This window comes from Lampris incognitus, chromosome 12, assembly GCF_029633865.1.
Source record: "Lampris incognitus isolate fLamInc1 chromosome 12, fLamInc1.hap2, whole genome shotgun sequence".
Lineage (NCBI taxonomy): Eukaryota > Metazoa > Chordata > Actinopteri > Lampriformes > Lampridae > Lampris > Lampris incognitus.
In genome coordinates, this window is record NC_079222.1 from 10,669,591 (window position 1) to 10,694,027 (window position 24,437).

Here is a 24,437-nt window from a genome sequence, read left to right on the forward strand (position 1 = left end):
AAAAAAATTGTTTTACATAAAATATTACTGCAACTATAATGTGCTGTTGTTCACAAAGTGTATTTATTTCAACAGCAGCAATGGAAAAGCCAGTTCATAGAACAATTCCTACAGAACATCGACTTGAGAGTCTGCCATGTTGACATGTCTGATTTTATTTAAGTCACAGGGTGACAGCTCAAAGAAGAGTTGTTACTGTAAGGAATGTGGCTCATATAGTGGGTCTGTTGAGACAGAAGCATTTTATTTTTTATGAGGCTGGGTGCGGATTTGGGATGGAAGACACTACTGCAGCACAATTTATTATCACCATGTGTGAATAAGATATCAGTCAGTTACCCACTCACTTGAACTCTGAACTATTCAATTGCTTGCTGATTTGGTTGCTCGCTCACTCGCTCACTCTCTTTCTTCAGCAAGCACTGAAGCATATTTTGTCCGTAGGGGGTGAAGTCTTGTGATGTAATGGCCCAGCATGCTCACAGTTTAGAGATTTGCTGTGTAACTGTGCACAAGCCCTCTCTAACCCCGGTGTTTTGCTGGTAAGGACACCATACCTATGTGGGAGTAGACCTCTTGTGCAGGTGAATATGTCTTTTTTTTTTATCGATCAGTCAGATAAATCAATAACAGCACATTTCATATATTAAAAAGCAAAGCAGGTCATCGGGGTAGCAAAGCGGTCTGTTCCGTTGCCTACCAACAGGGGGATCCCGGTTCGAATCCCCATGTTGTCCCCGGCTTGGTCGGGCGTCTGTGGGTGGGAAGCCGGATGTGGGTATGTGTCCTGGTCGATGCACTAGCACCTCCTCGGGTCGGTTGGGGCGCCTGTTCGGGGGGGGGGGGGATAACGTGATCCTCCCACGCGCTACGTCTCCCTGGTGAAACTCCTCACTGTCAGGTGAAAAGAAGCGGCTGGCGACTCCACATGTATCGGAGGAGGCATGTGGTAGTCTGCAGCCCTCCCTGGATTGACAGAGGGAGTGGAGCAGCAACTGGGACAGCTCGGAAGAGTGGGGTAATTGGCCTGATACAAATTTGGAGAAAAAGGGAGAAAAAATAACCCCCCCCCCAAAAAAAAGCAAAGCAATACACTTTAAGTTAAATGAAAGTGCACAGATAGGAAAGGGTTACGACAAAAGGAGAAAACAAAAAATAGATAAATAACCATAAATAAACCTTAACAAAATAGAGTAAAGGCGATATAAAGGAAATAACAAAATAGGATGACATGAATGAAATACAACTGATAGAATTAAAACAGAGCCAATAATTGATCAGCATCAGATTAATGGCTAATAAAGAAAAGCTGCAGGGGTACTGCAGGTGAAAGTAGGAGTAACGGGATGTTGAGAAAATGATTAAAAGCGGGTGGTGCAGTGGTTAGCGCAGTCGCCTCACAGCAAGAAGGTCCTGGGTTCGAGCCAGGGCTCGAAATTAACGATGTCCCGGGGACCATAAAAAATCCTACTGGGACACAAATATATTTTGTGTGGGACAATTGCGGGACAGTGAAAAAAAATGTCAAAGTAAACTTCGAAATAGGTGTCATTTGCAAAGTCGTTAATTGTGAGTATCTAGACGTTACTTTGTCGTTTGAATAATTTGATAAAAACGTGTGAACGGCAAAACTACAGAAGGCTGACATTCTTGCGGCACCTCACCATGGGGCAGTCAGTCGCCTGTTTGGGCAAATCATCGAATGCATTCTACGTCATCCACCCTGCCAGTGGCTGCTGCTTGACTCGCGCCAATGCAGCATTCATAGAGCCAGAGCGATAGACCATCATCAACCACAGTTAAAAGAAGAAGAAGAAAGACATGCTGAGGTGGTTGAAGAAACAGCCCCCTGATGCAAGCCCCAATACTCCCGAAACTCCCGAAACTAATATTCATATGTGTTATAAAAGAATAAGTATTTTAAACTTATATGGTGGACCAGAGTCCATGGTGTGATGATTAAGCGACAAAAAAGGATCAAATTATATGTATTCTGCATAATCGGGGGGGCAACGACAAGAATTAAAATTTGGGACACTGTTGGTTATATCCGGGACGATACAAAGTAGAATTCGGAACAGTTGTGGGACACTGAGGAAAAAAGTTAATTTCGAGCCCTGGTTCGAGCCCCGGGGTAGTCCAACCTTGGGGGTCGTCCCGGGTCATCCTCCGTGTGGGGTTTGCATGTTCTGCCTGTGTCTGCGTGGGTTTCCTCCGGGTGCTCCAGTTTCCTCCCAAAGTCCAAAGACGTGTCGGTCAGGTGACTCGGCTGTACTAAATTGTCCCTAAGTGTGAATGTGTGGGCCCTGTGATGGACTGGCAGCCTGTCCAGGGTGTCTCCCCGCCTGCCGCCCAATGACTGCTGGGATAGGGTCTGGCATCCCCACGACCCTGAGAGCAGGATAAACGGTTTGGATAATGGATGGATGGATTAAAAGTTGGTTTTGAAGTGGCTTTTTCTATATCTAATATGAGACTATGCCACAGTTTTAATATCATTTACACTCAACGCTGCTTCATCGTGAGTCTTAGTTCATCTTAATCAAACAGTAAAGAGAGGAGCGTCTGTCAGGGGCTCTACCGGGGACAGATTTATGTGACATATCGTTTATGTAGTCACAAGGAAGTCCATTAAAAGAATTTAAAAATAAGTAAAATAATCTTAAAATCTACCGTACCACTAAGTGGCAGTCAGCGGAGACATTTCGAAAATGAGTGATGGTTTTTTGTTTTTTTTTTGCTCCTGTTGGCACGCGAGCCATAGTGTAATGGATTTCTTGGGTAATGCGTTACAGTAGTTAAGCCCACTAATAATGCATGAACCAATTTCCCCGTATCAGATGAGATGGAAGAGGCGTAGGCTTTTGAGATATTTTCAGCTGATGAAATGTTGTTGTAATCGCCTTCTTAACATGTGGTTGGAGGCTTAGATCTGTATCAGTGATGGTACCCAGATTTCTGGCTTGGTATGTCATGTGACAATGAAGTTAATTGTGAGTGCACACCTTTTCCTTACTTTTTATGACTAAAAAATTTGTTTTCTCGTGGTTGACTTTGAGGAAATTGTGTGTCCTCCATCATTTATATCTGAAAGGCAATTTGTGAGGTTAAAGGTGCGATCCATAATGGTTTGCACCGCCACAGCGAGGATTAACCCTAACCCTAAACCCAGTCTTAATTTTTTCTAGCATATGTGGTCATGAATTATTAATAATTATAAATTTCATATTCAAGGGCCAACTCAATGCTTGGTTTTCTTGAAGCTCCACCTCTGTAAATTTTCAAATAATGTGTCAGTTGTGTGTGTTGTGTCTCGGAGTGCGTACATTAAAGAGTAAGTTCGCTTATGTTCACCGTACATCTGTGATGGACATAAGTGCACCTAAGCCTCAGTTAAAATAGTTTAGGGTTCTTTTCTGTTGCCTACCAACACGGGGATCGCCAGTTCGAATTCCTGTGTTACCTCGGCTCCCTACAGACTCACTGTGTCTGCAGTTGTGCAAGCCAGATGTGGGTATGTCCCCTGGTCGCCGCATTAGCGCCTCTTCTGGTCGGTCGGGGCACCTCTACGGGTGGGAGGGTGAGCTGGGGGGGAATAGCCTGATCCACCCACGCGCTGCGTCCCCCTGGTGAAACTGTTCACTGTCAGGTGAAAAGAAGCCGCTGGCAACTCCACATGTATCGGAGGAGACGTGTGGTAGTCTGCAGACCTCCCCGGATCGGCAGAGGGGGTGAAGCAGCGACCAGGACAGCTCGGAAGAGTGGGATAATTGCCCAAGTACAACTGGGGAGAAAAGGGGGGGGGGTCCCAAAAAAGGAAAATAAAAATAGATTAAAAGTCATAAGTGAAGTGAAATCCATCGAGATTTTGAAATAAGCGTGGTAGATTAAAAACAAGTACTGTGGAAAAATATGTGGGACAGGAAAACTAAGTATGAATAAGATAATTATGTATTTAAATAAAGTTAAAGTGTAGCTAGACTGATGATTTCTGGAATCTAATAGAAAAAAATGTGAATGAGACTCCCTCCGTTTGATCCCCTCATCTTTCTTGTATTTGAGGGCAGAGTTACAATCTGTTGCTGGGAGAGGGACAAAGAAAAATCACCTGCGAGTAGCCTTGAGACTCACATTAGCTAGCTTTCCATTACAGAACTTAAGCCCTAAAACAGAGGTGCCCAACTCCAGGCCTCGAGGGCCGCAGTGTCTGCAAGTATGTGTTGCAACCATGCATTACACCACCTGATTTAACTAATTCCTTTCCCTCCTTGGTCCAAGAGGTGAGCTAATTAGTTAAATCAGGTGGTGTAGTGCATGGTTGGAACAAATACCCGCAGACACTGCGGCCCTCGAGGCCTGGAGTTGGGCACCCCTGCCATAGAACGTAAGCGCTGGAACTTAGATCTGGAACCTAAGCATGAGGTGTTCAGTTCGTGTTGTTTCCCCACTTCCCTAGGCTACCTTGTTACCTCCGCTTGCTCCTGCAGATTTCTCCTCTATAACATCAGGAGGATTCACCCATTCCTCACCGACGAGACGGCACAGGTGCTCATCCAGGCTCTGGTCATCTCCCGGCTGGACTACGGCAACTCCCTCCTTGCTGGCGCCCCGGCGTCGGCCATCAGACCTCTGGAGCTTGTTCAGAAAGCTGCAGCTCGTAGTGGTGTTCAACCGCCCTAAGTTCTCCCACACAACTCCCCTTCTCATGTCCCTACACTGGCTCCCAGTAGCTGCTCGCATCCAGTTTAAGACTCTGGTGCTAGCCTACAGGGCAGTGAAAGGAACAGCTCCTTCCTATCTCCAGGCCATGGTCAAGCCCTACATCCCCGCCCGACCACTTCGCTCTGCTGCCTCGGGATACCTGGTTGCCCCGTCGCTCAGAGGCCCCTGCTGCTGATCGACCCGGTCACGGCTCTTTTCTGTCCTGGCCCCACAGTGGTGGAATGAACTCCACACTGATGTCAGGACAGCGGAGTCGCTGCCCATCTTTCGGCGCAGGTCGAAAACTCACCTCTTCAAGAACTACTACCGTTACTTGCTCTTAGCACTTATTGTATTCACTCATGTAAAAAAAAAATCTCTTTCTTGCACTTTTACTTTAGCACTGGTTTTGCTCTTAGATGCTTGTTTGGACAGAAGATGCACTTATGACCTCTGATGACTAGTAGTTCTCCTGATTTCCTACATTAAATGCACTTATTGTAAGTCGCTTTGGATAAAAGCATCGGCCAAATGACTGTAATGTAATGTAATGACTACCGACTTTCTCCAGCTCCCTGACGATGACTTTGTATACGTCATAATTTCTTACGATGCCATCCAGCTGCTTCTGAATATCAGAATCGCAGAATAACGCGCGTAGCGCTTGGGTCTCCTCTGTCATCCAGTATTGTCTAGATTTGGGATTTGCCATTTTTTGTTTTATAAAAACTTGCAAAAAACGTTAACAAACAAGCTAGCAAACGTTAGCTTGTAGCTAGCCATGCGATGTTTAAAATGGCGGCATTCACAAATGGTGAAATTCGCAGGATGTAACCAAGATGTAAGGAACGTAGTTCATGCGTATGACGTACCTCCACCCAAAGCCCCGGGGCTTAGTGCCGTGGCCCTGCCTTTTTAAAAGTGCTTACGGCAGGGCTTAAGTTCTCTGATAAGCCCACCTGAAGCCCAAGGAAAGCTAAAGGATACACAACAGGAACCAATAGGCCGAGTTCAAGCACTAGGATAAGCCCATAGTGGAAATGGGGCTATTGGGCCCTGGCTCAGTAGAAAGACAGTTTGGAAAGCTAATGTATAGGACAAAAGGACCAAGGAGAGATATCAGTTGTCGTTGTTGTTAGACTGGACAGTTGGTTTGGCTCTACTTATCAGCTACGCTAGCTGGATCACTGGGCGTGAATCCACTGTGAGCTCTTGTCATCAGAGGAGGGCCTCAAGTTGAGGGGGAAACCGTGAAGCAGTCTGGGTGATGCATCTCCTCTTCTCTGCAGACAATAACTCATCAAACCCATCCATTTTTGTCCTTAAAGCTGCTGGCGGCAACTTGCTTTTAACAAAATTTTGTCATATTTGGTGAAATTCCCATGATGTGCTGACAAATATCCATCATGTAAATTTCCTTTGAAAAAAAATCAGGTCTCTCTGGCTGCTCCTGGGGCCGTATTCTGGGTTACAAAAAAATACATTCACTCCAAATGAAACAACCAATCACCATTAAGAAGCATCCCTAACTCAATGCCAGTCATGCCATGTGCACATAGATGGCAGTGTATACTTTTGACCGAGTATAAATATTTGATGTACAAAGTTGAGTTATCTTGGGGTACCAAAAAAAATAAATCTTTTTTTTTTAACTACATACTTAATTTACTGGAGGGCAGTATTATACAGATAGTACTATTTATTGGCAGTGGAGATGTTCTCATCATATTTTGATTACAGCAACAATATAAAGGCCTTTGGTGTGAATGTGACTGACTGTGTGAGTGCAGGAAGTAGTACTGTATTTCTCGGACTATTAGTGGCCGTTTTTGTTTACTCGTCTAGCTGGTCCTGTGACTTATATTCCAAAGCGATTTATACAATGTAATTTTCCATCCATCGATCCGTTTTCCAAGCCGCCTATCCTAATTAGGGTCGCGGGTAGCTGGAGCCTATCCCAACAGTCATTGGGCAGAAGGCGGGGAAACACCCTGGACAAGTCACCAGTCCATTACAGGGCACACACATTCACACCTAGGGACAATTTTACTAAGTCCGAGTCACCTGGCCTACATGTCTTTGGACTGTGGGAGGAAACCGGAGCACTTGGAGGAAACCCACGCAGACATGGGCAGAACATGCAAACTCCACACAGAGGACGACCTGGGATGACCCCCCCCCAAGGTTGGACAACCCCGTGGTTCGAACCCGGGACCTTCTTGCTGTGAGGCAATAGCGCTAACCACTGCGCCACCGTGCTGCCCACAATGTAATTTTGTCCGACGAATACACTGCATTTCAGCTAAGGCTACTAGATGGCACTGTTTAATTTTGTGACTCAGTTGAAAATGCTGTACCAACAAATAAATGCAACTTATACCCCGAAGCGACTAATATGCCCCCCCCCCTTGCGACAACCTGTTTTTTGCAGAGTGCGAGTTGTACTATGGTGCAACTTGTAGTCCGGGAAATACGGTAATGTTTTACTGCCTAACCCCACATCCTTGTGTATTCATACCAAACAACCAGGCAGACGCACCACTTTGCATTGTACACGTGTGAGCATACAGTATGGATGTGCTCATGTGCCTATATAATTCTGCATCTCAAGTGAGGCGGTTGGGCCCGCTCATTCTGAGAGAATAACTCATGGGGGCCCTCCTTCAAGATATATGCATTTACACGGGCATTACCCTAATGAAATGTCCCCAACACCACATAGAAATAGCTTGGTAAATATGGGGAGAGCTGAGGCTGCCTTTATCTTAATGAGAAGCCATTTGAAACCCACTTAGAGTGACATATCTGCATGAGTCAACATTCACTCACATGAGCCTGCTACCTCTCAGGTGCCTTTTCCCACACTTATTCCTTTTGAAAATCAATTATGTGCATTTCCTGCAGCTCACTCACGTGATTTCTTGCAGAGACAGATACATATACCTGAATAAAAATCACTTTTAAGTTCCCAAGCAGGACTTTATCTTTGTCTCAGCTTACGTACATGCATAGACACACCTACACCTGCCCCCCTCAACACAAACACACAGATGGCAGTCTAGCCAAATATCTCATGCAACCACAAGGTGACAGATTGTGTCTCTGTCTCAGTGTCCAACCAAAGTGTTCTTAAGGAAGACTCATAGCCCCTCACTGAAACGTGTCAAGTTTCATCTCAATGACAGGAACATAAGGCAGATATGTAACACACACGTTCCTCCTTTGACCAGTTGCAGCTCTGCATTTTGTGTACCAGTTTGTCTCTGGTAAGAGGCTTTGGGGTATTCATGTGTTTTGAAGTGTTATATCCTTTACTCAGCACAAGTCCTCTGAGGATGCTTTCAGACCAGTCACTGTGACTCAGAAGCACTCGTGGTATAATCTCTCACCCGTTGTCCTCGCTCCTTTTCTTTTGCTTTCTTTTCTTTTCTTTGGTCTACTCCTTAACAATATAATTTCGTAGTCCGCAGTGGTGTAGCAGTCTAAGCATCGGCTTTGTGTCGATGCAGTTGCCCACTGGGGACTGGGGTTTGCGCCCCGGTCTCGTCAGATCCGACTATGGCTGGACTCGATGAAGCAGCAATCATTGGCAACGCCGTCTTCGGGAGGGGGGCGAAGTCGGCTTGTGTTCGTCACGTGAATACGTCTCTGTGTGTCGGAAAAAATAGTGGTTCGGCCTGGAGTCGCCTTGTCACGAAAGTGGGGAGGTGGTCTCCTTCGAGACTGCCGGCCAGTGAGATGCAGTTGGCGAATGCATGCAGTACGTGGGTGGGTGTTTGAATTAAAATAGGGGTCGATTGGCCATTAAATTGGGAGAAAAAGGGGAAAAATCAGAAACAAATTAAAAAAAACAAAACAATATAATTTCGTAAAGACACACACACACACACACACACACACACACATACATACAAGTTTGCGCAGCTATCCATATTGGGACATTGCATTGACTCCCGTTCATGGTGGACAGCCTAACCCTAACCTTACCCAGGACCTCAGAAATCAGGAATTAGGAACACTTTATTTGTCGTTTCATTTCATGTGTGCAAGTACATAAAAGGGAAAAAAATATCGTTTCCCCCAGCCCACAGCAGTGCAACCCAAAGACAAAAACACCTATCTAAAATCTACAAATAAATAAATAAGTCACTGTCCAAGAGAGCGAACACCAGGATGACTGTCAGAAGTGCCGGTCTGCATGGGCTAGCAGTTAGCTTAGCCTGCCCCGCTTCCGTGTCCTGTCAGACCGCCCTCAGTGTTTCCTCCTCAGGAGCAGCTCCAGGCAGGGCCGTGATCCCTGGGCCCACCGGACGCAGCAGACCAGGCTCCCCCAGCCGATCCAACGTCAGCTCTCCCAGCCAGACACCTTCGACACACCTCCCCGCACTCCACACGATGACACCAAAAACACAGTCAACGCCAGGCGAGGCCACCGCCAGACTGCCCTCGGTGTTATTGGAACTGCCGGTCTGCAAGGGCGAGCAGTTAGCTTAGCCTGCCCCGCTTCCGTGTCCTTTCAGACCACCCTCTGTGTTTCCTCTTCGGGCGTAGCTCCGAGCAGGGCCATGGTCGCTGGGCCCACAGGATGCAACACACCAAGCTCTCCCAGTCGATCCAGCGCCAGCTCTCCCGGCCATCAAATGGAGCCGAGGACAGACGTGAACAAAGATACTGCATGGAGGGTACTGGGTGAGGCTGCTGCAAACGTAAGTTTGTGCCGCCATCTTCCCACACCGGAAACGGAAGTGCAACAAGAAGTGATGTTTTGCCTCATTAGGACTGGGCTTTGGTCCCCATAAGGACCACCGGTCCCAACAAGGTTAGTGTTTATACTGGAAAAGATCTCCAAAAGGTAAAAATAAAACACACACACACACACACACACACACACACACACACACACATAGTTTAACGGCTGAACCGGTTGAGGTTGCAATAAAAAACAATAGATTTATGCAGAAAATGACTCATTTGACTCACTTAGCAGCTCATGCAAAAAAAAAAAAAACAGTCCTAGAGGGTCGTGACTTCGGCTGTTGAGAAAAATGTTTTATGACAAATGTTTTTATTACATGTTGGCATGTGCGGCTAAAAATAACTAATTATTGCTGAATCAAGTTAAAAGGTTTAAAAGTATAACCAGCAGTCTGTGCTGAGTCCTTCATTTTACCTTGTATTCAGAGTACATTTCCCCCTCCTTCACGGGGGTTTTAAGAAAGGCTTCCCTCGCTTTAATCCTTTTTCCGCCCCGTGCCTCCGTGCTTGATGCCTGTCCATCTCATTGTCTGTGAAGAGCAAAGCCGCCGAGGGAGAAGCCTCTTCTCACCCACTGCTCCCACTCCCAACATGCCTCATAGCCCACATCTCACCAAAGCATGAACAAAAGGAAACATCTTGTGTATATTATCAGTCTAGAGAGAGGTACCAGGAAGCTTCATAATATCCATCCATCCATCCATTATCCAAACAGCTTATCCTGCTCTCAGGGTCGCGGGGATGCTGGAGCCTATCCCAGCAGTCACTGGGCGGCAGGCGAGGAGACGCCCTGGACAGGCTGCCAGTCCATCACAGGGCTTTATCCCTCGTGACTCTACAGTAATGTGTTATCTTAAGACATTCGAAAATTTTGAGCTCCTTTTCATCCATCTCCAACGAGAGGTATTTGTCATTGTTGGCCAGGTGTTCCCATGACATCTTTTCTCTCTCTCTCTCTCTCTCTCTCTCTCTCTCTCTCTCTCTCTCTCTCTCTCTCTCTCTCTCTCTCTCTCTCTCTCTCTCTCTCTCTCTCTCTCTCTTTTTGTGTTTTTTTTTAAAATTTAGATTCCCCACCTTTTTTTTCTCCCCAGTTGTACTTGGCTAATTACCCTATTTCCACGCCCTCTGCCGATCGAGGGAGGGCTGCAGACTACCACGTGCCTCCTCAGATACATGTGGAGTCACCAGCCGCTTCTTTTCACCTGACAGTGAGGAGTTTCACCAGGGGGACGTAGCGCGTGGGAGGATCACGCTATTCCCCCCAGTTCCCCCCTACCCCAGGGTGGGCAACCTTCCCCAGAAAGGGCCGGTGTGGGTAAAGGTTTTTGTTCTAACTGAGCAGTTTCACGCCTGTGTCTCCTAATCAAGTTCCTCAGCAAAGACTGTACCGGTTGGTTAGTGGGATCAGGTGTGTGACTGCTTCGTTGGAAGAAAAACCTTCACCCACACTGGCCCCTTCTGGATAAGATTGCCCACCCCTGCCCTACCTCCTGAACAGGCACCCCGACCGACCAGATAAGGTGCTAGTGCAGCGACCAGGACACCTACCTACATCCGGCTTACCACCCGCAGACACGGCCAATTGTGCCTGTAGGGACACCCGACTACGCCAGAGGTAACACAGGGATTCGAACCGGTGATCCCCGTGCTGGTAGGCAACAGACTAGACTGCTACGCTACCCGGACGCCCCCCCCCCCCTGACATCTTTTCTCTTTCCTGTTTATACTAGTGTTTATCCTCTGTGGATTTAAGACATGGCTGATACTCCATAGAGAATCACAATTCTATCGACTCTTGATTTTTTTAGCACTTCACACTTTACCGTGGAACATACCTTTTTCCTTCTGTCTGTTTCACTTTGGTTTGATGTACTCTCCTGGATGTTCTTTTACTCACCCTCACCTGCTCTACGATATACAGAGAGACTACCCACAGTAATTTTAGTCATATCACGGGGGTAGCTTTCACTTATGCTCCAATGACACATCAGGAACTGGGAGCAAAGTTACTAAATCATTTACAAAGCATAAATACCATGGCTCTGTAATTTTTTTCCTTCTTACATTAAAAATATCTCAGACAAAAAAGTCCAAAATAACAGCATCTTGGAGCTTCTAGCACAAGACACTGTATAAAAAGTCACAAGCAGTGCAGAAACCTCTAGCCATGATTTATGTTTCCTGCACCACAATGATGTGAGTTTTCTGTGTGCTGTTTGGTGCCCGATGTAGACTCTGTGACGTCATTGAGTCACTCGCCAAAGACACCTCCTTCACACCTTCTTCATAACAAACAGTTCAGTAGACCTTCGCTTGAAATGTGATGCACATGTGGCTATTCAAAGCTGAACGTGTTATTATTATTAATAGGTTTTGCTTTAAAGATGCCACTTGAAGTAAATTCAGTTGAAAAGTGGAGTATTTCAGCTCTCCAAATACCAGAAATCCAATTGAAATGAAGCACAGATGTCAGTGCTGTTGTGTAAGCATCTTCTCCACCACTGTACGAAAGAAAAAAAAACACGAATAAAGTTTTCGCCATTAATTTTGTAGTATCTTGTTAAAGTACTTCTACAACCACGGTCTGTCATACCTGCTCCTTAATCACAAGAAGTTTGCTTCTTCTTCAGACTTTCTACTACCTATCTTATTCTGCTTTTAGCTGCTGAGGTGAAGACCTAAAATATTATCCATCCATCCATCCATCCAGCCATCCATGATCCAAACCGCTTATCCTGCTCTAAGAGTCACGGGGATGCTGGAGCCTATCCCAGCAGTCGTTGGGCGGCAGGCGGAGAGACACCCTGGACAGGCCACCAGGCTATCAGAGGGCCCACACACACACTCATACCTGGGGACAATTTAGTAATGCAGATTCACCTGACCTACGTGTTGTTGGACTGAAACCGGAGCACCCGGAGGAAACCCATGCAGACACAGGGAGAACATGCAAACTCCACACAGGACGACCCGGAACGACCCCCAAGGTCGGAGTACCCTGGGGTTCGAACCCAGCATCTTCTTGCTGTGAGGCTCCAAACTCACCCGGTTCACTGTACCAGCCCACTTCTGCCAGTGGATTAAAAACTTCCTGACAGACAGGAGGCAGCTGGTGAGGCTGGAAAATCACATCCAGCACCCAGACAATCAGCTCTGCCCCCCCCCCCCAAGGATGTGTGTGCTCCCTCTACTCTTCTCTCTACATAAAATGACTGCACCTCAGGTGACCCATCTGTTAAACTACTGAAGTTTGTGGATGACACCATCATTGGCCTTATCTGGGGTGGTGATGAGTCTGCATATAGATGGGAGGTTGATCAGCTGGCTCTCTGTTGCACCCATAACAACCTGGAGCTGAACACACTCAGGACAGTGGATATGACAGTGAACTTCAGAAGGAGCCCCCCCCCCAACACTGCCCTCCCTCACCATACTCAACAGCACGGTGTCTGTGGTGAAAACCTACAGATGTCTGGGTTCCACAATCTCCCAGGACCTAAGGTGGGCATCCAACATAGACACAATCATCAAAAAGGCCCAGCAGAGGATGTACTTTCTCTGCCAGCTCAAGAAGTTCAACCTGCCTCAGGAACTGCTGATTCAGTTCTACACTGCAATAATCCAGTCTCTCTTCTACACATCCATCACTGTCTGGTTTGGATCGGCCGCCAAACAAGACAGGGACAGACTACAAGGGGCAGTTTCGTCTGCAGAAAAAAATCACTGGTGTCAACCTGCCCTCTATTCAGGACTTATACACCTCCAGACTCAGGAAACGGGCAGGCAACATCACTGCAGACCCGTCACACCCTGGTCACAACCTGTTCCAACTCCTCCCCTCTGGTAGGCGCTACAGAGCACTGTACCCCAAAATAACCAGTTATAAAACAGCTTCTTTCTGTGGGCTGTCATTAAATGAACGCCTAACACTGTCAAATAAATCCAACCATTTGTATATACTGTACTGTACATTTTATGTATACTGGTACACTCTGTCATGTCTATCTACCTCAGGCATGTATGTAAGTAACCTGCTAACATCTATTTCAGCATCGCTGGTATATTCTCTACACCACTGCACGTTATCACCTCTTATTTCAACTTTATATAGTCAATCTTTGTGTATATATATCTGAAGATTGTTGCGTTGTCGTGTTGTTATTCTATGTTAAGTACACTGAGAGAGCCACGAAACCAGAGTCAAAGTCCATGTATGTGCAAACCCACATGGCCAATAAACATGATTCTGATTCTGAGTCTGATTTGGATCGTAGCGTTACTCCAGCTGTTTATTTCATACAGTATCATTACAGCAGATTGTACCCACTTCTTTAAACTTAATCCACACACCGCAGAAGCCTCACCAAAGAATCCCAAATTAACCATATTACTTACATAATGTCACTAACAGGTTCAGCATTTGACCCGAATGTTACCCTCCACCCACTATCATTATGTGACCATTAGTTCATGTTCACTTCATTATCTTGCCACTTAAACAGATTATCCCTCTCTTTACCAAAGCTTAGTATTTTAATTAAGGGGGAATTTATACCTGTTGGCCACATCCTGTTGTGTCAACCATGGTGCAGTTTACTCCCTGGTTGCAAAGGTCCCTTTTACAGTGGAGGGAAGAAGTGGGTCCACTAAAGACAATGATGAATATTTATAGTTGATGTGGTATTCAACCATGAATGCTTTAATATTTTGGATGAAGGAGATGAGTGATGACACGTACCACCAAAGAGTCACTGCATTGAGGGCAATAATCAACTTGTTAGTTTTATTATCTGCAGTCAGGGAATTTAAGGCACCAGCATGACCGGGACTTGCAAATCTACACCCTGATGAGTAATGTTTCCATGTCATGATTTATGTGCCTTGGTCTTTTACTATAATCTGTTTATACATTTTTTAGACTAACTTGTAGACCAAATAATTCTGCTTCCGGTATGGGAAGATGGCGGTGTGAATTCACGTTTGCAGGAGCCTCACCTAGTACCGGTGTGGGAAGATGGCGGCGCGAACTTACGTTTGTGGCGGCCTCACCCAGTACCGTCCACGCAGTGTCTTTGTCCACGTCTGCGTCTAAGTTTGTGTCTTGGTTTGATGGCTGGGAGAGTTGGCGTCAGATCGGCCAGGGGAGGCTGGTCTACTGCGTCTGGTGGGCGCATGGACCACGGCCCTGCCTGGAGCTGCGCCCGAGGAGGAAAGGTATGATAGGACGCGGAAGCGGGGCAGGCTAAGCTAACTGTTAGCCCATGCAGACCGGCAGTTCTGACCGTCATCCTGGCATTCGCTCTCTTGGACAGTGAAATATATGTGTTCTTGTAATTTTTTGTAGTTTTTTGTAGTTTGGATATATGTGTTCTCGTAGTTTGGATATGTGTTTTTGTCTTTGTGTTGCACTGCTGTGGGCTGGGGTAGTTTCATTTCATGTGCGCAGGTGCATGGAATGATATGACAAATAAATGTTCCTGATTTCTGGAATATGCTGCTGTGGTTAGTAACTAGCTCTTCATCCATCTTGATACTGTCACACTTAGTATCTACACTGACAACACTTATATCTACCTTTTACCTCAAAATAGGTCAGTAGACTGTTTGTTTTTTTTAAACTTCTGAAACAACTGAAAACAGCCATTTAGGTCCTCTGGTGATACTGTGAAATGGAGTCTGACACCATCTGACACTTCCTGACGTGTGCATAGAGCCATTGAAAGCAGTTGGCACATTTCTAAGAGTGCCCTCCCGAAGCTTTCAGGACTTTTTGCCTGTGTTAAGAACATGTAAAGCCATTTATTTTGGTTACACTGGTGTGGCAAAAAATGGGGACAACTTTCTTAGCTCAACAGTACATGCTGATACATAGGAACCATGTCCTTGACCACATGTACAGTGCAGTGAGATAATGCAAGAAATGGTATGGAAAGTATGCATACAATTTTACATATTTAACATGTAATTGCTGTGATGGTAGTGGTTTGCAGTGATGCTTCATGGTGAAGGGTTGCTCGGTTAGGTCTAAGCTTTTCCATGTGGATTTGCATGGTCTCTTTTTAGGCTTGCATTTTGGCTTTTACTTCTGCAGTCCAAAGACCTGCAGGTCTAGGTTTTATCTGAGGCTAGCTCTTCCTTAAATTTGAAAGGAGGTCATGGGTGACAGGATGGCATATCGGTTAGCAAAGTCACAACCCAAATTTGAAAGCCTAGGTTCGATGTTTGTACGCCCATGCCGGTCGAAGAATACTCTTATCAGGGTACTAGTAATTAGCCGCCCAGTGAGATAACTTTACTCCATTTGGGGTATTAACAAAGTGCATCAGTAACACATGACCTCATAAATTTGCGTTCGACTAACAATTGACATGTCAGTACACTTTGCCTCTCCAGATGTGCTCTTCTGCTTCACTCTGAAACGTCCAGCCGGGATGCCAAAAGCAGAGAGACCATAATGGAAACCTCCATAAGTTGGTGTATGTATTTGTATTTTTTCCTGCAGAGAGTTTGCCAAAGAGAGAGAGCGTGTTGCGAAGAGACAGGAGTTCCTGAAGCTCCGGAGACAGCAGCAGATAGAGAGGGAGCTGACAGGCTACCTGGAGTGGATCTGCAAAGCGGGTCAGCTTCATATATGAAAAATATACTTTTTTTTGGCTTTCTTCCCACTTTTTTCCCAGTTGTACTTGGCCAATTACCCCACTCTTCCAAGCAGTCCCAGTTGCTGCTGCTCCACCCCCTCTGCCGATCCGGGGAGGGCTGCAGACTACCACATGCCTCCTCCGACACATGTGGAGTCTGCAGCTGCTTCTTTTAACCTGATAGTGAGGAGTTTCACCAGGGGGACGTAGCACGGGGGAGGATCATGTTATTCTCCCCGGTTCGCCCCCCCCTCTCCCCCAAACAGGTGCCCCAGCCGACCAGAGGAGGCGCTAGTGCAGCGACCAGGACACATACCCACATCCTCCTTCCCACCCGCAGACATGGACAATTGTGTCTATAGGGACACCCGACCAAGCAGGAGGTAACATGGGGATTGGAACCGGCGATCCCCGTGTTGGTAGGCAACAGAATGGACCGCTATGCCACCCGAATGCCCCAAAAGCATACTTACTCTTTAAACAACATTTTCTGTGAATCAGAATGTTTATTTCTGTATGTATGTGTGTGTGTGTGTGTTCATGTGAGGGAAAGGAAGTGAAAGGAAATAAATAGATCCTGACATATCTCTCTCCCTGTATTTTTGTGCTCTCCTATTGCAGAGGAGGTGCTGTTGGAGGAGGAGGATGAGCATGCAGAGGATAAGTCCCCACTGGACGGTGCGTGGTACAAGAAGAAACAGAAAATCCCAGGTGAAAATAGGGCTCGAGTGTCTGTTGCCTGCTCTACCATGGTCCCTTACCACAGGAACCCTATGGTAAACCAGGCACAGAGAGAGAGAGAGAGAGAGAGAGAGAGAGAGAGGTATGAGTCATCACCCCCATCAGCTTCAAACACCCTCCATCAGAGCCATGGTCTTGCATCACATCAGCTCTAAAGCCGCTGCTTTCTCAGTCTACCATGAATGTGGTCTGGTTTCTTTTCGCCTGGGGAGGTTAGTTTTGTTATTTTTCCACTAGGACACATAGTAATTTCTAAAGATGCTCCTCAACATTATCTGTTTTGGCTGCAAAGATCATCTAAGGTGAAAGACACTGACAAGTGAAACAGACACAGGGATCTAGCTCTTTTTCGCCTCGTCTTTCCAACCACACCTTTCTTTCTCCCCTCGCCGTCTTTGGATCTTTAACCGTCCTCCCCCTGAGTCTCCTGGCAAGTCGCAGCTGTTGCCCCTCCCATCTCCCGACACCCTTATGTAGGCCCATAATCTCAACCAGTTAGGCATGGTGTGGAAGCCAGGGTTAATTAGTGGGTTTTACAGCAATGATCTGATTAGATTAGTGCCATTTCACACACACACATACACACACACACACACTTACACACAAACATACATAGGAATTGAAATGGGCATGCTAGATGACACACAAACTGAAACAATATATTTGTGCCTGAGAGCAGGATGAGTATTTCCAAGCCCACAGGATTATTTAATGATTTAGTTAAATGTGGAGGATTTAACCACGAAACCAGCCAGCTGTCAGTTGAATTACAGATGTGAGTAATGGGTATGTGGCGCCGAAATAAATTTTCCAATGCTTAACAAAGGCAATGACTACTCTACTGATAACAGACAAGTTGTTATGAAAAATTAAACCAAATCAATTTAGAGTACTACATATTTTAGAGTCACTGAATAATGATCTACTACTATTTTGTCATTTTATACTTTATTTATTTGTTTGTTTGTTTGTTTATTTATAGAGTCATTGAATAATGATATTTAGGCAAAAATTTTCCGAACATAACGTGTTGCTTTCAAATACTGTATTGTCAATGTGGAAAAAGGAGGAGGATGTTCAGGTACACTGTTTGGTCTTTTTTTTTTCTTCTCTAATACACCAACATCATTCAGTGTTATTTCAGTTCTGTTATATCAGTGAATATTTCTTAGTGTCCTAATCACAGATCCTCTTTCATTTGGCAGCCAGGGGCTTTATTCTGCCTGTAAGCTGTCAGGCATGGACCGGCAGGGTTTTAGATCTAAAAAAAATAAAATAAATTCTGTTCCCATTGGGACAAGGAGGCAAGGAGGGTCATGTGATGATCACATTCATGTGATGGCAGTAGTTTTTCATTCCAAGGCTGTCTTCAAGCAGGAAGGCAGCAAATTTCCAAATGAAAAACGTGATTGATAACCGCTATTCATAGATTCCAATTAGCTCACTCTCAGCTCCTCATCGCACGCACGCACACACACATGCGCACACACACACATACACACACACACACACACAAACATGTTTGTACATCTGTTTTCGTGAGGACCCCTCATTGACTATATTCATTCCCTAGCCCTTAACCTAGGGCTGTGCGATATGACCAAAATCTCATATCACGATATAGGTTCTTCACATCACGATAACGATACCTATTACGATATAAGTCATCCATATCACGATAACGATACATACCACGATATAGGTCATTCATATCACGATAACGATACCTATCACAATATAGGTCATTCTTATCACGCCAACGATACATATCACGATATATGTCATTCATATAACAATATATATCACGATAGCGATACATATCATGATATATGTCATTCATATCGCGATAACGATGCATATCGTGATTATAGGTCATTCGTGTCAGGATAACGATGCATATCACGATATAGGTCATTCATATCACGATAACGATACATGTCACGATATAGGTCATTCGTATAACGATACATATCGTGGTATAAGTCATTCATATCAGGATAACGATACATATGATATAGGTCATTCACATCACGATAATGATACATATCATTATATAGGTCGTTCATATCATAACGATACATATCATGATATAGGTCATTCACATCACAATAACGATACATATCATGATATAGGTCATTCATATCACGATAAAGATGCATATCACGATATAGGTCATTCATGTCACGATAACGATACATATCACGATATAGCACATTTTCTGTAATTTCTATGAATAAATAGTTTATATAAAATGACCACGTGGAAAGGTCTATTTCTTATTACATTTTGATTTATATACTCGACAAATAAAAGGTACTTACTCATATTTGATTATATTTCTCCCTTTAGTTAGAACCTTTGCGCAAATTTTCAATTAAGCCTGTAACAAAATATAAAATATTAATATGTGAGGCCAGTGGTGTTGAATCTGTAGTGGGGACGGGCGTGCGGCATATTTAACAAATTACGGTTTTCTGGTCCATGTCAGACTATTCATACCCAAACCATGTCCATACGATAGAAGTAGCCCCTCTTTTAGGTACAAGCTCCTCGTTTTGTCCTGGCTGGTCGGCTTCTGTTCAGAATTACCTCCTTCTGCATTACGTTCACTGTCCTCCATGTTTGTTTGTATTACGTTCATGCAAATTTCCTGCCTGCGTCCATGCTGTACAAAGAGCAGAAAGGGTCTTCCAAATAACGAAAAATATTGCTGCAAAGAGTGTGATTTGCAACACAACGAAATAAACGATAAAGGTTAATATGAAACAATAGACATTTTCTATCGTCACACGATATATGTCGTCATATCGCACAGCCCTACCTTAACCTAACCCTAATTCTAACCCTAACCCTATCCAAACCCTTTATCATGCTCTCAGGGTCACGGGATGCTGGAGCCTATCCCAGCAGTCATTGGGCGGCAGGCGGGGAGACACTCTGGACAGGCTGCCAGTCCATCACAGACACTAAACCCAAATCCTAACCCTAAAACAGACCCATAAAGAAGTGAGGATCGGCCAAAATATCCTCACTTTGCAAAAATGTCCTCACTCTGATGGTTAAAGCTCAAATTGGTCCTCATAAAGATAGAAGTACAAGCACCCACACACACACACACACACACACACACACACACACACACACACACACATACACACACGAGTGAACATACAGTCATACAGGGATATATGTTACACACAAACATTGTATGATGGGGCAGGTGCATGTTGTTTCTTGACTAACTTTTTTTTTCCATTTCAAAAATTTAACAGTTATAAGGGTGTTTTAGATGAATAAGGGCAACACAGTGGCCTATCTCAAAAACAGAAATACACCAGAATGACACATTAAAGCCCCGAGGCTTATTTTCTGCAGCGAGTCTCCATATAGCGTACAGGCACATATTTACTTTGGTCTTTTCTTTCCTGTCTGTCTGCAGTGCTGAAACGAGGCAAAGCCAAGAAGGGTAAGAACGACCTGATCAGTGCAGAGGAAGGGGAGGATCCTTTCACAGACATTTCTTCTGTTGGTAAGGTTCAGATCCCCCCCCCCCATCCACCATCAGAGACGGTTCACCTCAATAGATGTCTATTCGACGTGTTGATCTTATCACTATATCCTTTCACAAAAGCTTGCCCTCATTGCAGAAAGCACCAATTCTAGGAAGACATTTAATCTTGCGCCGAGTTATCCTGTGAGATGTCTCATGAAATGTAATTAAGTGACTTTATCTTGTTTCAAGCTGCTATTTTTCAAGGCATCATTGGATTGTAAAAAACATGTAATTTTGGATTTTTTTCCCCCTTGTTCTCCCCAATTGTATCCGGCCAATTACCCCAATCTTCTGTGCCATCCTGGTCGCTGCTCCACCCCCCCCCTGCCGATCCGGGGAGGGCTGCGGACCCCCACATGCCTCCCCCGATACATGTGGGGGTCGCCAGCTGCTTCTTTGCACCTGACAGTGAGGAGTTTCGCCTTGGGGACGTTGCATGTGGGAGAATCACGCTATCCCCCAGCCCCCCCCCCCCCCCCGAACAGGCGCCCCGACCAACCAGAGGGGGCGCTAGTGCCAATTGTGTCTGTAGTCTGGAGGTAACACGGGGATTCGAACCGGCGATCCCCAGTGTTGGTAGGCAATGGAATAGACCGCTACGCTACCGGGGTGCCTGGAAATTTTTTTCAAGAGTATTCTCTTTTCTCAGTTTTGGGGTAGAATTGTTTTCAGTATTTTAGCGAGTAAACACCTGATTGCTTGTTGGGATGAGCATTTTTCACAATGTTCGTTTGTGAACCTCACCTTCCCTGATTCTCTCAACTCGTGAGACCAGTGTGTCTCGTCTCAACACTGTCAGGCATGTGGCTGTGCTGTTGTAAACACCCAAAACAAATTTAGTTGTGTACATAATTGAAGCAGCAACACTCTGGATCGTGTTTAATACAATATTCGAGTTAAAAGCTATTTCCCTTGTTTGTTTTAGCGTCTCACCCAGAGGGAAAATGAGTATAATTAACTTCTCTTATGAGACTGTAAAATTAAAATAGTGGGAGAATTACCCGCAGAGTAGTAAGATTAGACCTTTTAATGTTAATCGACCTCGCTGCATCACACAAAGAAAATATGTAATTGCTTGTATGTGTGTTGGAAATGAGCATGATAATCGAAGCCATTTAGCAGCCTCCGCATCAAAAAAAAAAAGAAAAACACTAGTGCAGTCTTCTTCGCAATTATTTTCCGTGCAAATATGTGTCAAGGGAATACATGCCCTGCACGGTTATATATTTCTCGTCTCAGTTTGCCTCGCTCAAGCCAAGATCTTGTTTCAACCTTGACAAGCTGTGTGACAAGATGGAGATGCAGCTGGGAGAAGAAAACTGAGAACATAAGTGCATTTTTTTTCCTGATGAACATTAGCAAATCAGATTCAAGTATATTCTCCAGTACTTCTCCACATTTATTTTCTTAAAACTTGCACTTCCATTTTAGACAGGTGACAATTTAAAGGACAAACCAACATAAAATGTCTTAGTGAAGTGTTGGGCCACCACCAGCCTCCAGAACAGCTTCAGTTCTCCTTGTCATAGATTCTACAAGTCTCTGAACTCTACTGGAGGGGTAGAACACCTTTCTTCCAGAGGATATTCCCTCGCCTGGTGTGTTGATGATGGTGGTGGAGAGCACTGTTGAATACCTAGGTCCAAAATCTCCCATAGCTATTCAATTGGGTTGAGAGTTGAGATCTGGTGACTGTGAAGGTCATAGCATATGATTTATATCATTTTCATACTCATCAAACCATTCAGTGACCCCTCATGCCCTTTGGATGGGGAAAATGTCCTCCTGGAAGAGACCACTCCCATCAGGATAGAAATATTTCATCATAGAATAAAGGCGATCACTCAGAATAACTTCGTATTGATTTGCAGTGACCCTTCCCTCTAAGGGGACAAGTGGACCCAAACCATGCCCGGAAAATGCCCCCCACAGCATAACAGAGCCCCTGGACCCCCTCACTGTAGGGACCGAGGGTGGTTTGTGTCTTCCTTAAAGCTTCCGTCCTCTACCAGAGACCTTGGGGTTTGAGGGTTCTGCACAGTATCTTAGCTGTTCCTAGGACTGCACTCTTCTGGACAGAGACCTCAAATGTTCCTGGAATCTGCTGGAGCCTCTCTCCCAGTTTGGGGGTCACAGCCCCTAGTACTCCTATTACCACTGTGACTACTGTGGATTTAGCCTTCCACAGCCAATCTAGTTCTCCCATCAGCCCTTGGTATTTCTCAAGCTTCTCATGCTCTTTCTTCCTGATGTTTCCATTGCTTGGCATTGCTACATCAGTCACTACGGCTGTCTTCTGTTCCTTGTCGACCAACACAATGTCTGGTTGGTTAGCCAGCACCTGCTTGTCAGTCTGGAACTTGAAGTCCCACAGGATCTTAGCTCTGCCATTCTCAACCACCTTTGGTGGTGTCCCCCATTTGGACCTGGGGAATTCCAGTCTGTATTCAGTACAGATATTCCTGTACACTATATCAGCCACTTGGTTATGCCTTTCAGTGTATGCTTTCCCAGCTAGTATTTTGCACCCTGCTACTAAGTGCTGGACCGACTCAGGGGCATCTTGGCACAGCCTGCCTCTTGGGTCTTGTCTGGTGTGATAGACCCCTCAACCGATCTGATGCTGAGTGCCCGTTCACATTCACGTGGTGCTATGATCAGATCATAGCATATATATATATATATATATATATATATATATATATATATATATATATATATATATATAACTTTGTTAAAAGAAACACTCAACAATAGGAAAAGTGCTCAACAAATAAGGAGCAAAATAATCCAGTGATTCAAGTAAATTCTTTATGAGACAGTACAAGCCTGTTTCATGCCATAAGCAATCATCAGTTGTCAATAAAGTTACACGGGAAAGAACATAACATTTACTGCCTCATCATGCATACCTTCATCACAATCAGACTCCCCCAACTGCAACTGCCGTGTGAACGACTCATGCCCCCTCGAAGGAAAATGCAGACAAAAGGAGTTATCTACCAAGCTATGGTGACGAGAAATGACAACGGGAAAATAGAGACATACATCAGTCTAACAGAGGGAACATTCAAAAAGAGGTTTAATGCACACGTGTAGCTTTGGAAACAACCGTTTAAATAATTTAACGTCTTTACGCCGTTATATTTGGTCATTGGCAGACAGAAACATTAATTATTCAACCACCTGGAAAATCCTCTCAAAGAACAGATCATATTCAACCAGCAGTAAAATGTGCAATCCATGTCTAACTGAAAAATATTTGATCATTTGCAAACCAGAAATGTCCACATTGAATAACAGGAATGAATTGGCTAGCAGTTGCAGACATAGATATAAGCACCTATTTTGTAATTATAAATAAATCATGCCAATAGACAAATACCAGCCGCCCCCCCCCGCCCCCCACTGGACCGTTAGCGGTCACGTGTTTTAGAATTTTTGAGCGTAGGTACCTCTCCCTTCCCCATTCATTGGACCTTGTGCACATGTTGTGCATGACAAGGCAGTACTCACTGGATTATATATATATATATATATATATATATATATATATACATACATACACACACACACACACACACACACACACACACAAATATATTATATTATATTATATTTATATATATTTATATATACACTACCGTTCAAAAGTTTGGGATCACCCAAACAATTTCGTGTTTTCCATGAAAAGTCACACTTATTCACCACCATATGTTGTGAAATGAATAGAAAATAGAGTCAAGACATTGACAAGGTTAGAAATAATGATTTTTATTTGAAATAAGATTTTTTTTACATCAAACTTTGCTTTCGTTAAAGAATCCTCCATTTGCAGCAATTACAGCATTGCAGACCTTTGGCATTCTAGCTGTTAATTTGTTGAGGTAATCTGGAGAAATTGCACCCCACGCTTCCAGAAGCAGCTCCCACAAGTTGGATTGGTTGGATGGGCACTTCTTTGAGCAGATTGAGTTTCTGGAGCATCACATTTGTGGGGTCAATTAAACGCTCAAAATGGCCAGAAAAAGAGAACTTTCATCTGAAAC

The 24,437-nt window shown here is 44.7% G+C and overlaps 1 protein-coding gene across 1 annotated transcript in view; it reads left to right on the forward strand.

The window, feature by feature from the left end:
- Positions 1-24,437, forward strand: part of cacna1bb (calcium channel, voltage-dependent, N type, alpha 1B subunit, b) — a 277,440-nt gene that overhangs the window by 150,694 nt on the left and 102,309 nt on the right. Inside the window, 3 exon segments of the mRNA XM_056290621.1 lie at positions 15,959-16,074; positions 16,716-16,805; positions 20,275-20,364. Coding sequence (XP_056146596.1) covers positions 15,959-16,074; positions 16,716-16,805; positions 20,275-20,364 — 296 coding nt within the window.